At 43.4% G+C, this 16,967-nt stretch overlaps 1 protein-coding gene across 3 annotated transcripts in view; it reads left to right on the top strand.

Moving 5' to 3' along the window:
• The first annotated feature begins 8,148 nt into the window (after window positions 1–8,148).
• Vkorc1l1 (vitamin K epoxide reductase complex subunit 1 like 1) overlaps window positions 8,149–16,967 on the top strand; it is a 49,768-nt gene continuing 40,949 nt past the window's right edge. The window contains exon 1 of one of the 3 annotated variants that reach the window (XM_021657174.2): window positions 8,149–8,546. In XM_021657174.2, the coding sequence (XP_021512849.2) occupies window positions 8,200–8,546 (347 nt within the window). In that variant the 5' untranslated portion in view covers window positions 8,149–8,199. The remainder of the gene's footprint in view (window positions 8,547–16,967) is intronic. The other 2 variants (XM_060382266.1, XM_021657168.2) reach the window with 2 other exon arrangements.

Here is a 16,967-nt window from a genome sequence, read left to right as displayed (position 1 = left end):
TTCAAACTTGCTATGTAGCTAAGAATGACCTTGGATTTCTGCTCCTTCTGTCTCCAGCTCCAGAGTAGAGGGTTTCAAAAATGTGCCCACGCCCAGTTTTATGTGGTTCTGGGAAATGAACTGAAGGCTTTGTCCATGCTAGGCAAGCACTCAACCAACTGTGCCATTATCCATCTTGGCTTTCTGCTTTCTCTGTCTATCTGTCTGCCTGTCTGTTTGCCTTCAGTGCTGCGGATCGAATCCAAAGCCTTCCTTGAGTATGGTAGGCAAGCAATCTACCTCTGAGTCATACCCCCAGCCTCTCACTGGAGGATTGTAGGCAATCTCTACCACTAAGCAACATCCCCAGAATTCCATTTTTTTTCTTTTGAAGTTCCTTTCACTTGTATGTGATATGTGAGTGTGTGGGTAATGGCATGGGAAGGTCAAAGAACAACTTTTGGGTGTTGGTTCTCCTCTTCCCCTGTTGGTTCTATAGACTGCACTCAGGCTGTCAGTGTCTTAGTAAGGGTTTCTATTGCTGTGAAAAAACACCATGACCAAAAAGCAAGCTGAGGAGGAAAGTGTTTTTTTTGGCTTGCTGTTCATCATTGAAGTCAGGACAGGAACTCAAACAGGGCTGGAACTGGAGGCAGGAGCTGATACAGAGGCCATGGAGGATGCTGCTTACTTGCTTGCTTCCCATGGCTTGCTCAGCTGCTTTCTTATAGAAACCAGGACCGCCAGCCCAGGGATGGCACCACCTACAATGGGCTTGGCCCTCCCCAAGCAATCGCTAATTAAGAAAATACCCTCCATCTTATGGAGGCTTTTTTCAGTTAAGGTTCCCTCCTTTCAGATACCTCTAGTTTAGTGTAAGACTAGCCAGCACACACAATAAGCACCTTTACATCTCAGTCATTGCATTGGCTCAAGCATTCCAGTCAGGTCATGTGGCTGTAAATGTCAAGCTACTCAGCAGGCAACTATAGTGAAATGCCAATACCAGTACCACGTGAATGGCAGAATATATATTTTGAGACAGGGTTTCTCTGTGTAGCCTTGGCTGTCCTGGACTTGCTTTGTAGACCAGACTGATCTCGAACTCACAGACAGCCACCTGCCTCTGCCTCTCTGAGTGAATGGCTTGTGAATGGTAGAGTTTACCAGGCCTTTTCAACCTGAAAGTTCTATATGTCTATGACCTGCACTGTGGTGGTTTTCTATCTCTCTAACTTAATATCTGAGTAAGTCATCTTAAGGGAGGAAGGGTTTATTTTGGCTCATGGTTTCAGAGATCTCTGGCCATGGCTCCATTGCTTTGGACCGTGGGGCTGCTGAACACCCATTGGAAAGACATGATGGAATAAAGTTGCTCACCTCATGGCAACCAGGGAGCAGAGAGAAGAGGACAGGAAGGGGTGAAGGCTTCAAACACACTCCTCTGATGACCTGCTTTCTCCAACCAGGCCACAACTTATAATAGCACAGGCAGTACAAGTTTATTAGTGGATTAACCCATTATTAAAGTTATTACCCTCATTAAAGCCTTCAGTACATGGGCCTTCTTGAGGGACAGTCCATATTCAAACCACAGCACAGTTCCCTTCCTTCTGACATGGCCCCCAGTAACGGCTGCCTCCTGGTACGGTAGTCCTGTTTATTGTGATTTTTTTCTCTCACTGGTGTAGGTCAGACCTGCTCGCCTCCATCTGACTATCTGTCTTCCTCTCTCTCTACCCCATGCCTTGCTCACCCTGGGGAGACAACCTATTATATTGGGAAGATCAGACGGCTAGGAACTGAGGGTAGTGTCACCACCGCTGCTCTCCTAACACTCAGACCTACATCTGTCCAACCAGCGAAGAGGTGGGTTATGACAAGAGCACGTGCATTGGCCTTGAACCTCGTTCTTCTGCACGTGGATCTTAAGAGTGCGGTATTGTGAGGAAACCCGGAAACAGATGGCACAGGTAATTTGTGGGCTCCTGAGAGCTTGGTCCCCAGCTGGAGGAGCTATTTTGAGAAGTAAGGCCAACCTGGATGAAGCAGGTCCCTGGGGGCGTGCCTTTGAAGAGAGTGCCAATAACGTAGTCCCGTCTCTTTTCTCTGATTCCTAGATACCGTGAACTCAAGACTCTCTTTTTTTACCATGTGCTTCCACTTCCATGATGCAAGCGCATGGGGTTAATTGGCCATGTAGCAAACACTCAGAAACCAGTTGTTAGATGAATGCATCCTCCCTTATGGTATGTCAGGCACCTTTTTGTTTTGTTTTGTTTTGTTTTTTCTATGACAGGAATCCCTGTGTAGCCTTGGCTGTCCTGGACTCACTTTGTAGACCAGACTGGCCTCGAACTCACAGAGATGCATACTGATGAAAAGCTAATGCAAGAGACGTTGTCCCTGAATCTCTGGTTCTGTCATCTCCCAAAACTCAATATAGATGATGCCACTTGCGTCTCCCTTCCTTGACACAGTGTCTGTGGGTCTCCACACATTCTCCCTCCAACAGAACTGAGGTTAGCAAAGCGTCTGGTGTTTTCATCATTTTTTCAGGGGGACAAGCTGTGCCTTCTCCCTAAACCCTGAACAGTTTAGATTTCGGTAGCTGGGAGAGACCAATGCCCATAAGATCACTATTTTATTGTTTTTATTTCTTTTTATTTGACACAGTCTCTTATGTAGCCCAGGATGGCCTCCGATTCACAATGTAACTCATTGTGACCTCAAACTTCTCATCCTCCTGCGTCTCCCTCTTGAATGCTGAGATTATGAATATATACAGCTGGCCAGATGATTAGGTTTTGAACACATGATTTGAGGATGACACATAGGAAACCTAGAGAAGGGAAGAGAATTTTGCATAATTATGTGGCAGTCTGTGGCCACATTTGAGTCTAGTTGTTTTTTTTTTTTTTTTGAGACAGGGTTTGTCTGTGTAGTTTGGCTGTGTTGAAATGAGCTCTGTAGACCAGGCTGGTCTCCAACTCAGTGATCCACCTGCCTCTGCCTCCTGATATATATGTGGCTTACTCCCTGTCACCTGATGAGCCATCTTGCTTGCTCTCTGGGAAGGTTTGGATTTTGTTATTGCTATTTTGTCGTGGTTCTACATTTGTTGTTGTTTGTGAGAGAATGTGTCTGTCATGTAGCCCACGTTGGCCTCAGACTCACTATGTGCCTGAAGATGATTTTGAACTCCTGACCCTATTACTTCCACCTTCCAAATGCTGGGATTACAGACTTGATTCACCATACCCATCTGAGAATACCTTGTAATCCTAGCTACTTGGGAGGCTAAGACAGGAGGATCATAAACTTGAGACCACTCTGGCCTACTTACAGAGACCCTATTTTAAGCCAAGCAAGCAAGCAAGCACACAGATCTGATCCTAAAGACTACATAGAGCAGCCAGGTGTGGTGTGGTAGTACATGCTTCCCAGCACTTGGGAGGCAGAGGCAGGTAGATCTCTGTTTAATGTCAAACTGATATACATAGTCAGTTCCAGGACAGCCAAGAATATTACAGAGAGAAAAGCTGTCTCAACAAACAAACAAAGAAACAAACATAGACTACCTAGAGAACTTTGCTAAAAAATACACATTTTGCCAGGCGGTGGTGGTGAACACCTTTAATCCCAGCACTCAGGAGGTAGACGCAGGCAGATCTATGTGAGTCTGAGGCCAGCCTGGTCTACAGAGTGAGTTCTAGGACAGCCAGGGCTACACAGAGAAACTCTGTCTTGGGGGAACAAAACAAAACAATCAACCAACCAAACAGCCAAACACCCTCTCCCCCACAAAAAAAAAACCTAAAGCAAAACAAAAAAATTCCACATTCCTAGGCCTCTCTCCTAAGACTCACATTTTAAATTATGTATTTTGTAGCTGTTGAATTACAGATCAGTTAAGTTTTGGATGCTTATTTTAGGCCATTGGTTCTGGAGGATTTTAATCTTACCCAGTGCTCAGTTTCATTTCCACCCATGGAGAGGATTAAGATAACAATAGGGAACATTTACTGAACACTCCCATGTGTCAGGCGCCACACATTTAATCCCCCGTAAACCCTCTAGGTCAGGAGTACAGCCCTCCTAATTTATAGATGAAGACAATGGGGCAGAGGGAGCAAGAAGCTTGCCAGACACAGAGCTAGAGAGAGGTAGGGATCCTAATCCATGCCCTTAAGCAAGGGGGCACTATCTGAGGTTACTATTGTGAACCACTGCATTGGCTTTGCATAGAAGCTAACCTTCTAAAGGGAGCACTCACTTAATCATCCATCCAAAGTCTACTTACTAAGTCCCTACCCTTTGGCCTATGTCGTGGTTAACAACACAGAGAAAGAACTTTCATCTGGGGGACTTGTAGCATAGGGGGAGATGAAGAAGAAGAGGAGGAGGAGGAAGAGGAAGAGAAGGAAGAGGAGAAGGGAAAAAAAGGCTAACAACAATAACAATAATAACTCAAGATAAATAAGTATAATAGGTATTTGGCTATGTATGATGGTAAAATCTTAATTTCTATGTATATTAGTGTATATTAGATCACTGTACAGTTTTTTTTTTTTTTTTTTTTTTTTTTAGGTTTGTTTGGAAAATAGGGTGTCTCAGTGTAGCCCAGGCTGGTCCTGAACTTGCAATCTTCCTGTTTTAGCCTCCTGAGTGTTCAGAACATAGGTGTGTTCTGAGCCTATATGAAGTTTAAATGTGATGTATCAACTGTACTCACATTAATGAAATGATAACAGAATCCATTATTACTTGAATATGAAAATAACATGTCTCCTCTCCATAGGCTGTTTTGTGAAGACCTTGGACATTCAGCCTCTGTTCTAAAGCTTTCTAGCCCAGCTATTGTTACACCTCAGGGTTCTGGCTCAATCCTTGCTCATATCCAAAATATTGGGGGAAGGCACAAAACATCTAATTCAGCAAATCAAGTCTGAGGTCATTGAAGGTGTTTGCAGGAAGCTTCTGGGATTTTTGTTCCGGAGCAGAGAGTTGAGTCGGCAGTGATCTCTTTCTTTGAACAAACACAGGAAAACTGCATCAAGAGTTCTAAGGAAAAGAAAATGACTTTAAATACCAAGCCGAGTTTGTCAGAAAATACTGCAAGTCTCCTAGTATCAATGAAACAGGGGGGCTGGGGCTTGGAATGGGGCTTAGTTTGTAGAGCACTTTCTTAGCATTCAGGAAGGCCTCACTTCAATCTCTAACTGGCTGTGGAAATGCATACCTATAATCCCAGCACCAGAGTGGCAGAGGTGGACAGTCTGAAGGTCAAGGTCATCTTCAGTTACATAGTGAGCTTGAGACCAGCCTAGGATATGTAGGACCTGACTTAGAAAGAACAGAACAAAGGAGAAGAAAGGAAATGGGAGGGACCTGACCTTGGAAGCAGCAGCTCAGGTGTGGTGGTGCACACCTGCAATTCTAGCCTTCTCTGTGTGCTAGTCAAGGTCTGTACCGCTGACCACACCTTGGCCCATCTCCTGCTTGGTCTCTTTGGTTGTCCCTTTCTGCCTTCAGAAATAGCACTTTCTTGTTCTTTAGAGGGGCTGGTCCAACCTTTATAGAATTTAACCTGTAGAAAAGCAGTGTCTCTGTCTAAAGATGTTCCAGATACTTTCAAGTGGGGGAATACCCAACAAAAGAGACACTCTGGTACCGTGCAGCTTCTCTGCCCACTGCTCCACTGTCCCTTCCCCTCCTGTAAATGGCCCTTCTCGTTCCTGAGTCCCGTCTGCTCCTAAACCTGACTTCTTTCGACCAATTTTCTCTCAACTAGCAAGTCAATGAATTTAAGTCCTATAATACTCTCCCTTTTTAATTTACAAAAGTGTCTGTGTGTGAGAAATACAGAGACAGAGAGACAGAGACAGACAGACACAGACAGACACAGACACACACACACACAGACACACACACACACACACACACACACACACGGAGTGTTCATGCACATATGTGCTGGGGCCATGGAGGTCAGAAAGCGGCACTGGATTCCTCAGAGCTGGAGTCACAGGCATTTACAGGTCTTGGCTGGAGACCGACACTACAACACCTGGTGAGAGTGCCTTCTAAGTAACAGAAGGTAAGAAAGTGATACAATATCATTTCTGAAATCATGAAATAACAAAAGACTCTGGCTGGAGAGGTGGCTCAGTTGGTAAAAAAGCATGAGAATCCAAGTTAGAATCTCTGGCACCTATGTAATGTGGTTGTATGTGGTTGTACTTACTTGTAATCTTTGTGCTGGAGGTGGGAACAGGCAGGGACAGATGGATACTCAGAACTTGGCCAGCCAACCTAGCTCAGAAAACCACAGAGCCCAGATTCAGTGAGATAGTCTGTCTCAGGGAAGTAAGTCAGAGAGCCTGCCATAGAGGATTACACTCAGTGATTTTCTTTGTACCTACACACATGAATTCACGCACAAATCAATCATATAATTTTTAAAGACTATGCTCTCATTCCTTCTCTCTCTCTCTCTTTCTGTTTGCTGACGATTTAACCTGGAGCTTCACGTATATATACTAGTCAAGTGTTCTGTGGTTGAACTAAATCTCCCTTTTCTTTAACCCCTAATTTGGGGGGGAGGGGACCAGCTGCATTTTCTGGAGGTGCAAAGTGGAACTGTTGTTACTGCCAAGCAGCCAGGGAGGGTCTGCAGCCTTCTAAGTGGCAGAGGAGTGAACCTGAAAGAGCACTGTCAGGGAGTGAGAAAACTACAGCCCTGCCTCACACCTTAATCTGATTCAAGGCAGAGGAGAAGAGGAGAAAGAAGAGAGGAAAGGTGGGGACACTCTGAGCTGCAGGATCAGGCTAAATTGCATACAAATTCCTGATCCAGAGAAACCAGAAAAAAAAAAAAAGTTTAATAACTTCTTAAAAGCTGCAAAAGATTGGGGTGATTTGTTACCCAACATTGTACAATTAATTGAAAACCATTACTTATTATTCAAAATCACTATGTGATGCCCCAAAAGATTGAGAACTGCATTGGAGCAAAAGCTAGCAATCTCCAAAAACATCTTGTTTCTTCATAGACACAGATGCCCTTACATGTGTTTTCCTTTCCAGTTTTGGCCACCAGGAAGCTCAGCGTCAGTCATGGCTCAGTCTTAACAATGCTGCAAGCCCCTATGGCCTGCTTATTTGTCTTCTCATGTCGGTCTCCCCTTTCGTTTTCTTCAGATTTTCCCTTTTCCAAGTCTTGATTTTTTTTAGTTCATTTTAATCCTTTTTAAACATATTATGTTAAATCCACATCAAATTCAAATTATAGAGAAGTATTCATGAATACATTTTAAAAATAAGTTTTTTTTTTAATGTAAAAATAGTTTTGCACATTTTAGAAAAGTTTTTCACATGTTGAACACAAAATGACTGGAGGTGGTGCCTGGGGAAGATCATGTCACACAACGTGTCTCTGGAGCTCTGGAGCCATTGGTCAGGGATAATTTGGATTGGATAAGAAATATCAAGTGATAACGACGAAAAAGAGGGGGGGAAGGCAATTGATTGCTACCAGGGGCCAAGGGCTTGCCCAGTCATGCCCAGTCACCGTAGTAGTACCTTTGAAATAGATCCCTTGCAACAGCCCCCTAAGGCTAAGCCAAGCCACCTCGCGCCTCACCCCTTCTGCGGCCACACCTCTCACCTCCCCTGGCCCCGCCCCTGCCCTCTTCCAGCTCACCAGAGTTTTTGCGCTCCGCCCCTTCCCTCCGCTCCCGCCCCGCCTCGCCCCGCCTCTCTTCTGACCGCGCCCTCCAGTCTAAAGAACCCCATTTCTCAGTCCCGCCTTCCGCTTGCGCCACGCAACCCTGGCTGGTTGCAATCTTCGCCTCTTCCCCGCCCGCGCCTTCTCCCCCACGCCCGCCCCTTTTGACGAAGCCACGCCCAATTCGTCAACCACGCCCCCCGCATGCGCCGCACCGCCTCCCTGCTGTTGCGCGCTCCGCCCCCTCCCGCCATACTTATATACGCCTTCCTCGCCCCGCCCCAATTCTGGCCAAGCCCCGCCCATTCTCAAGCCCTTTTCTTCCCCAGACCCCGCCCTCCGCATGCGCCGCACCGCCTCCCTGGCGGTTGCGCGCTCCGCCCCTCCCTCCGTGCCCGCGCGCGCCTTCCCCGCCCAGTCCGCCTCACTCCTCTCGGGGCGGTTGGGCCGCGCGCCTGTGGGGGCGGGGCCCGGAGGAGGCGACCGAGCCAATGGGGCGCGGCGGTGGCGGTGGCGGCGGCGGCGGCGGCGGAGGCGGTGGCGGCAGCGGCGGTGGCTGGGTCGGGCCCCGACGGGCGGCAGCGTCTGAGGTGGAGGCCGAGGGAGGCGGCGGCAGCGGCGGCGGCGGCGGCGGAGGGGGGAAGATGGCGGCGCCCGTCCTGCTGAGAGTGTCGGTGCCGCGGTGGGAACGGGTGGCCCGGTATGCAGTGTGCGCCGCCGGGATCCTGCTCTCCATCTACGCCTACCACGTGGAGCGGGAGAAGGAGAGGGACCCGGAGCACCGGGCCCTCTGCGACCTGGGGCCCTGGGTGAAGTGCTCCGCCGCCCTGGCCTCCAGGTAGCCCGCCTTGAGTGAGGGGAGCGCGACGCGGGCGGCGGCGGGGGGGGGCGGGGAGCGCGCGGGGAGCTCCGGCCTGAGGGAGCGGGGCCCGGGCCGCGACCCGGACGGCGGCGCCCGGGGGGCGGCGGCCCAGGGCAGGCCTCCGGGGTGAGGTGGCGCGGTGCAGCCGGGAGGGCGCGGGCGCGTCCCGGCCGGCGTGACTTGTCTCCTTGTTGTCGCCGTGCGCCGAGGCGTGTGAGGACCCCGGTGCGGGGCTCGGCGAGGCCGGCGTCCACCCCCCGCGGTCCCCAGACCTCCGCTGCCCCGGGGCTCCGAGTCCCGCCGTGCGCTCCCCGGGGTGGGGGGTGGCCTTCCCCACCGCGGTCCCGGTTGCTCGGGACAGGTGTTGTCGGTGCTCAGGCCTTTTTGTACTCCGGTGGAGTTAAGGAGACTTGGCAGCCTTCTGGAGGCGACAGTGACATTTGCGGGTAGACACTCATTTGACCCTACTCTGGAGGTAACCAGCGCTTGGTCGGTCTGATTTCGTGGATTTTTCTCCCTCGTGTATTTCATGAAGTGTGCCCAGCAGGAGGAAAATGGCCAGAGTTTGGGTCTACTTTAAGTTTTCAGCAAAACATGAGTATGTTGTGTTTAGTGATGAGGTTCTAGGCACCACGAACGATGACTTTTATTTTGAGAAAGGATCTGAATTGTAACCCGCATTGGCCTGAAACTATTTCTGACTGTAACCACTGCAAGCTATTCTACCCTAGTCTTTTGAGTTGGGAAATAACAAGCATGCAGCACCATGAGTGACTTAGAATGACTTTTTCAGTGTTGCTGATTAGTATTAACGGGATAATCCGAAAAAGATTAAATATGCACAACTTTGCTAAGCTGTTTTGTTGGAACAATTTTTGTTTCTTGAAAATACAATCGATTTTTTTTGTTACATTTTATTTAGTGCGATCATTTTTTTTTTTTTTGGAAAAAAGTATTTTACACCTTTTTAAAATGCTTTTTTTCTTTCTTTTTTAGAAAAAGGATAGCAGTCACCAAAAAAAATAAAAGTGAAAAGCATTAATGTAGAATTGATAGTCTGTAATTTTAAGAGACTTCCTACCTCTGATATCCTGATGTTTGTTAACAGTGCTTACATTTCACTACATTCCTTCCTTCCCCTCCTTCTGATAAATTGCTAGGAAGACATAAATGTATAGCTCCCTAGTTTGTTTTGACCTCCATATTGGTAGAGGAGTATTTGAACAGGCTAGGAGTTTCTCCTGTGTTTATTTGTAAACTTAAAAGGCTGTTGCTCTTCTCCACTTAGCTCTTCTCATAGACCAGGTAGACTACCCCATTTTCTCTTACATGAAATTCCTACAGCTTTTTAGTTGAAAAAATGGTTGTCATTATGGCCTCATTAAACATTTTTTAAAATGGGACGAGGATTCGAGCACCGATTTATATTGCAGAATGTATCAGTGTGACAAAGAGTCTGCAGGAGTTTATTTCCATTCAGGTTAAGTCTTAGACTTACTTGAGACATTTTGAGACCCATTGAGTGTATCTTGCTTTTATTGTACTTATTTTTGTTGGGGTGTGGGGAGCTCACACAGTTTTGGAGGTCAGTGGACAACATGTGGGAGTCAGTTTTGCACCGTATGGGCCCTAGGGGATTGAACTCAGATCATCAGGCTTGGTGGTGAGTGTCTTTACCAGCTGAGCCATCTCATTGATCCCACTGAGTATATTTTATGCACACATTTTTTTTTATGTTCTTTACACTTTTTTTTAAGCTTAAATATAACACCCAAAATTAGTTGAATGAATAAATACAGAGGAAAAAGAATATGCAGAAGCATATTTTAACTGTTTACAACCACGAAGTAAAAATGAGTGGATAGGCTAATAGGAAATTTAGTTATAATTATTATTAACTTTAGATTTTTTTAAATACAGTCTATAAAAAAAATCTTTCTGGGTCTATTATTATTTGGTCATGTATAAAATAATTTGCTGTGTGTTTAAATTCTTAAAATGGGCTTTCCTTTAAGCGACTGTTTCTGAACCACTTCATAAATATACACTAAATAGTCTCACAGTTAGTAAGTACCACAAGCAACCCATTTTCATGCTTTTTGTTTTTTGAGACAGGGTCTTGCATTGTCGTTCTGGTCAACCTTGAACTGAAAGCAGTCTTCCTGTCTCAGCCTCCTCATTACTGGGATTATAGCCTTGCCTACACATTTGTTTTTATTTTGCTTTTTAATAAGACATGATAAAATGATATATAGTAACATCAATTAATAAGTACAATTATTTTAAAGTATGTTAGACTAAAAATCTGTCTTTCAGTGGTATTGGATATTGAACACAGGGCCTGCCCAATATTAGGCAAACTCTTAGTGACTGAGTTTCATTCCTAGCTCACTTATTTTATATTTTATTTTTTGTCAGAGTCTTACTGTGTAGTGTTGACTGGCTTGGTTCATAGAGATCTGCTTGCTTCTGAATTGTAAGAGCTGAGATTAAAGGTATATGCCACCATGCCCAGCATTGTTGGTTTCTTAACACAGGTCTCATGTAACCCAGGTTAGCCTCAAACTTGCTATGTTGCAGCGTAGATTGAGGTTGGCCTTGAACTCCTAAGATCCTCCACTGTTCATGTTCTGAGATTACAGGTGTGCAGCACCATGCCTAACTCCTATTTCTGTATAATATATAAAATGTGAATTTAGTATGTTGTGGCTAAATGTAATATTTAGTTATATAGTGATGTATGTAAGTATCTTAAGTTTGGGGTTGGAGAGATGGCTTACCGGTTAAGAGCACATACTGCTCTTCCAGAGGATGAGTCCAATGCCCATCACGCATACAGAGTGGCTCACAACCACTTGTAACTTTAGCTCCATGGGATTCATTGTCTTTTTTCTTTTTAGATTAAAAAAAATATTTTAATGTGTATGAGTGCATTGCCTGTTTATACATATATGCACCACGTACATGCCTGATGCCTGTAGAAGAGGGCATTGGGTCCACTGGGAGTAAGGTTACAGGCATTTGTAAGCAGCCTGTGTGGGTGCTGGGAATCAAACACAGGTCTTATATAAAAACAAGTGCCCTTAACCTCTGAGCCAGCTCCAGCCCTTCAATACCCTCTTTTGGCCTCTGAGGACACCTGCGCTTTTGTGCACATACTCACACGTACACGCATGACAAAAAAAGTTTTTAATATTTTAAAATTCGATGCCTGCGAAAGGATAGGTAAGAGGTAAGGCATTCTAATAGGAGTAAATACATCTCATATGTACAATAAAACAATTTTCAGGAAATAGCCTTTTTATTAACTGTCTTGAAAGAGGTGTGTGTTTGTTTAATGAAGATAAGAGGATTTAGATAGTTACCTTTATAGAATAATTTTCTTTTGGAATTGTGTATAATAAACATCTGCAAATGCTCTTGACAATGTGGGAAATCCCTTAAATGAGACATTATTAGAGGCTCCACATTAGTACTTTTGTTTGAAAATTGACTGCCAGATAGCAGTAGTATTAAAAAATGTAGTTATTTCAGGACGAGAAAGTTTGAGCTCAAGAGTTAGTAGAATAAATGGTAGAAGAAGTTAGCAGAAGAGATGATTGCTGAGCAATTATTTTTCTGGATCCATGTTTACTCACATGAATTGCTTAAATTTACTTTATTCTTATTTCTCAATTTTTAAGTTTCTTAATTGAAATAGAATAAGGTAGGGATTAATAATATTAAGACAGTTTTGAGGTCTGTGTCTAAGTTCTTTAATATTTTGGGAAGTGTAATTACATAACAGTATTTTCAGACTTTTGGATTTCAAAAGAGACATTTCCCCAAAGATCAGAAGCAGCAGAATTGCCAATAACAACAATGGCAGTAGAGCCAGGCATGGTAGCACATGTCTTTAGTCCCAGCACTCAGGAGGTGGAGACAGGGATCTTTGTGAGTTCAAGGCCAGCCTGATTTACATAGCAAGCTTCAGGACAGCCAGGGTTACCTAGAGAGACCCTGTCTCAAAACAAGCAAACAAACAAAAAACAACTTACCACCAAAACCAAAAAATAGTAATGCCGCTATTTGTTACCATCATTGGTTCATTTTTAGGTATTTTAAGCAATTTGAAAGAACAGAATCCTAAAATAACAGATCTTTATATTGAGTCATTTACCTTTTATTGAAATGTTTATATTAAGTAAGGATTTAATCTCCAGTACCACAAAAAGAGGATCTAGAAATGTTGCTGTTTCTTTGTCAGAGTTGTAGACTTGATGAGGATTACAGAGGTAGTAGCAGATGAAAAAGCTTGGCTTCTAGAGTAGCAGTTTAGAGCCTCCCTTACCTTCTTTCTTTTGGAGACAGGTCGCCCTATGTGGCCCAGGCCTGCCATGAAGTCACCATTGATCTGCTTCTGTTTCCCCAGCAATGGCTGTGTACCACCATGCTCAGCCCAACTATTTAAAAATTTTAAATAAGTTTTCATCGGATGTTCTGACTCACCTCTTGTTTTTTGCTAAGCATGATTTCTACCACTCTGTACTTTAAGTGCTTGTATTTGTATCAGATAAGGGTTGGTAACTGTGAGTGTGTGAAAGAAAACTTCCTAATTTCATGAATTCAGATGAATTGAAAAAACAGATTGCTGTGTTGCCATTGTAATTTGTAACGTAAATCTCAGAAGCAGCCGAAGCCAAAAGGGGAATAGAAAGAGGTGAATGTGGATGGCTACCACGTAGTAAAGACAGATGTGTGCTTATGGGGCGGGCTTGTTCACATTTATATTATCCTTTTAACCATCTTTTTGAGCTCAGTAACATCACTGCTTTACAGAGGAGAAACTGAGGCACACTGTGTGGGTGAAATATGTATCAGAGAATGTAAAGGCAGAGGCCCGACTGACTCTAAGGCAGGCAGGCTGGCTCAGGACTCCAAGAATTTTACTATTTTAAAATTTTTTTATTATTATAGGGGAGGGGAGGCATATGTGGTGGTTAGAGGACTTTGTGGAACAGCTCTTCTTTCACCTTTACTTCGGTTCTTAGGGATCAAATCCAGGTTGTTAGGCTTTTTCAGCAGTGGCTTTTACCCATGAGCCATCTCACTGGCTCCAGGTTACTCTTCTCACTTCTGTTTATTTTTATATTCTGAGATAAGGTCTCACAGACAGCCTTTGCTGCCCTTAATCTACAGTCTTCCTGCTTCAGCCTCTGGGTACTGGGTTTATAGGTGTGTGTCACCATGCCCAGCCTTTTAACATGACTTTAAATTCCATTTAGATGGAATACTTACTTATAGTGGTGCCTGTATTAGCAAAACAAAACAGAAAAAACAATTATGGGACATGTTGACTTTTATTTTTTTTTTAATAGAAATGCATGAGAAAATGCCTGGGGATTAGTAGATCTTTTTACCCTGTCTACAGCATTACTAAGAAGGTGTGGTGTTCAAGAAGTAAGTTCCTGGAGTGTCTGCCCTCTTAAGCCAAGCTCTGTGAAGGCCTGCCCTTTGTCACACCCAGTGGTTAACAGATACTTAGTGAAGTAGCTATCAGTGAGGATTTAGGAGGTAATCTAGTGAAGAAAGGTAAAATAATCTAGGCACCTGCAAGAAAGGGGAAGTTTTGAATCTATTGAGATAAGTCAGTGGTTCTTAGTCTTCCTAATGCTGTGACCCTTTAATACAGTTCCTCATGTTGTGGTGACCCCCCCCAGCCATAAACTTATTTTTGTTGCTATTTCATAACTAATTTTGTTACTGTTATGAATCATGATGTGTTTTCTGGAGGTGTTTGGTCATGGCCCACAGGTTGAGAACCATGCAGGTAACCCTTTCTGAGAGGGGTGCACCTTGTGAACAAAGAGAGGACCAGGTAAAACTAAGATTATACCTGCGATTGTTTCCTGTGCGATTAGAAACAACTCCAGGAAATGGCATTTGGAAAGGCTTGGACATTGGAAAACTGGACATTAGAGATAGTAAACAGCATGTATTGACTTTGAATGTGACAGATCTACCTCAGGAAAGGATTGAAATCTAGAGCTCCAACAGAAAAATGCAAAACCTTTTGTATCGCGTTCTTGTAACAAACAGGAACACTGAGCCTCGGATTTTTCTCCTATGAAGTACTTGTGCAAAACTACTAGACTGATAACTATCTAAAATTTGATCCTCAGAATCCTTGTTCTGTCTGTGTCAGGATTTCACAAGTGTTTGCTTCATATTTTAGTATTTTAAACACTATAAGCATTGATTTAAGCTCAAATGCATTATCATGCTATCCTTTAACGTTTTGGGGACCACTGATTTGTACTGTTAGGTTATTTCAGTAGAGTTATACAGAATTGGGGGAAGCATTAGTCTTGAAAGAGTACATACATGTCATGTCTTAGGAGAGCATTTATGTAACACTGATATAACAAACTAGAGGGTTAGTTGCTGCCAGGAGTTAGTAATGGAAGCCAAGAGGATGTATGGTCCTGAAGAAGGAGTGTGAAGGGTCTTGAGGGGCAGAACTAGCTCAGTATCAGCTGTGATTGCACACACAGGTATGAATGTGATAGCGTTACACCTGATGTGAGATCTGAGTGAACACTGCATCACATCAAGGTCGGTCAAGTGCCTGGTTATGATAATGCACTAGCTATGTCATTAAGGAGGTTGGCTAAAGAGTGTGTCCAGAAGTTTTCTTTCTTTTTGCAAGTTTCTGTAGTTCATAATTACTGAAACTTAAAGATAATGCAATGTATTTAGAATATTTGGAGGGTAAATAAAAATAAGCAAGAGGAAGAAAATTTAAATGCCACTACTGAGGATAAGCATGCTCAGTTTGTGCATATCCCAGGATTAGTCTTTACTGTCAAGGACTGGCAGTAGTTGAAGAATTTGGGCGAGGAATGGTGACATATCCCTGTAATCCCAGCATTTAGGGAGGTTGGGGAAAGAGGATCATAATGCCAACCTGAATCACCTAGGGAGACTCTTGTCTTCATCACACACAAAAACGAATCATACTTGTGGATGTTTGCTCATGTTAAGGTATATAAGCTAATTCAGGACTAAGTCAGTCATTACATTGTACATATATCTCTTTATCATGGTTACTGTGCAGTTATTTGTAACAAAATATTTGCAATTAGCTAGTATTCATATTTTTTAAAATGTACACATTTAACTTGGAGATATATTTTGTAGTCTTTTTAAACAGGTGTAATTTAGCCTTAATGCAGTTTTTCTTGTTTTAAAGAACAAAATACTTATCATTTGCTGCTGTTTGTCTCTGATGAATCATGTCTTTCTTGATGCCTTGTGATCAAAACAGATTTGACATAGACTATCCCAATCATCATTATTTAGTTTTTGTTTATCAGAAGAACTTTGTTGTTGTCACTGTAAATGTTACAGATTTTGTCAAGTGCACTGATTAAAAAAAAAAAAAAATAGGACCAGCAAGATAGCTCATGGGTTAAGGCACTTGCTGCCAAACCTGATGACCTGAGTTTGATCCTTGGGACGTGCATGGTGTAAGAAAAGAAGAGATGAGTTGTCCTTTGATCTCCATTCAAATAAATAAGTGTGTGTGTGTGTGTGTGTGTGTGTATATGTATTTTTTTTTTTTTTTTTTCTCTCCAGAGCTGGGGACTGAATCCAGGACTTTGGGCTTGCTAGGCAAGTGCTCTACCACTGAGCTAAGTCCCCAACCCCTAAATAAGTGTATTTTAAAAATTTAAAATGAAAATGAAATTAGAATAAACTCTGCTTTGTTTCTCATAGATCCACAGTCCTTATAAAATTTCATTTAGAATTTTTTGTTTTAATTTTTGCCTTTGTTTTTATTTTGAGGCAAGAGCTTAGCCCGGGTTATCCTTGTTCTTGCCATCTTTCTACCTCAACCTCCCCACTACAGGGATTAACAGGTGAGCTCCACTACACCTGGTCTATAGACTTTTTTTCTCTATTACTTTCTCTACTGGAATTCCAGGGACATATTTTTGCTGCCCTGTGGTTACTGAATTTTATTTTATTTTATTTTTGGCCAACCAAAATGTCATTGTATTTGAGAAGTAAGATACTAGAAAATCTATGACAAAATTAAGGGTTAAATTAGATTGTAAAGTCAATGCCACTGTGTTTAGAATTTGATTTATTTCAGTACATTGTGCATATAATAGAATATCAGCATGAGTCAACCAGGGTCGACGCCTTGGCTCTGCCACTTCATCACTGTGTTTCTGTTTCTTCCTTTCCCCGATGAGGGAAAGAACAGTGTTATCTCACAGAACTGCTGGGAATGTGAGGGCACTAGTTAGTCTATGTGCACTGTCTACAGACAGTGCCTGCATAGAGTGCTTATAATAATTGTTGTGGAACATAGTTGAGTCATATGTGTATTTCATGTTTTTTCCTCTCACT

Source organism: Meriones unguiculatus, chromosome 4, assembly GCF_030254825.1.
Source record: "Meriones unguiculatus strain TT.TT164.6M chromosome 4, Bangor_MerUng_6.1, whole genome shotgun sequence".
Lineage (NCBI taxonomy): Eukaryota > Metazoa > Chordata > Mammalia > Rodentia > Muridae > Meriones > Meriones unguiculatus.
The sequence above is the reverse complement of the archived record's forward strand: the minus strand, read 5'-3'. Positions and strand labels throughout refer to the sequence as shown.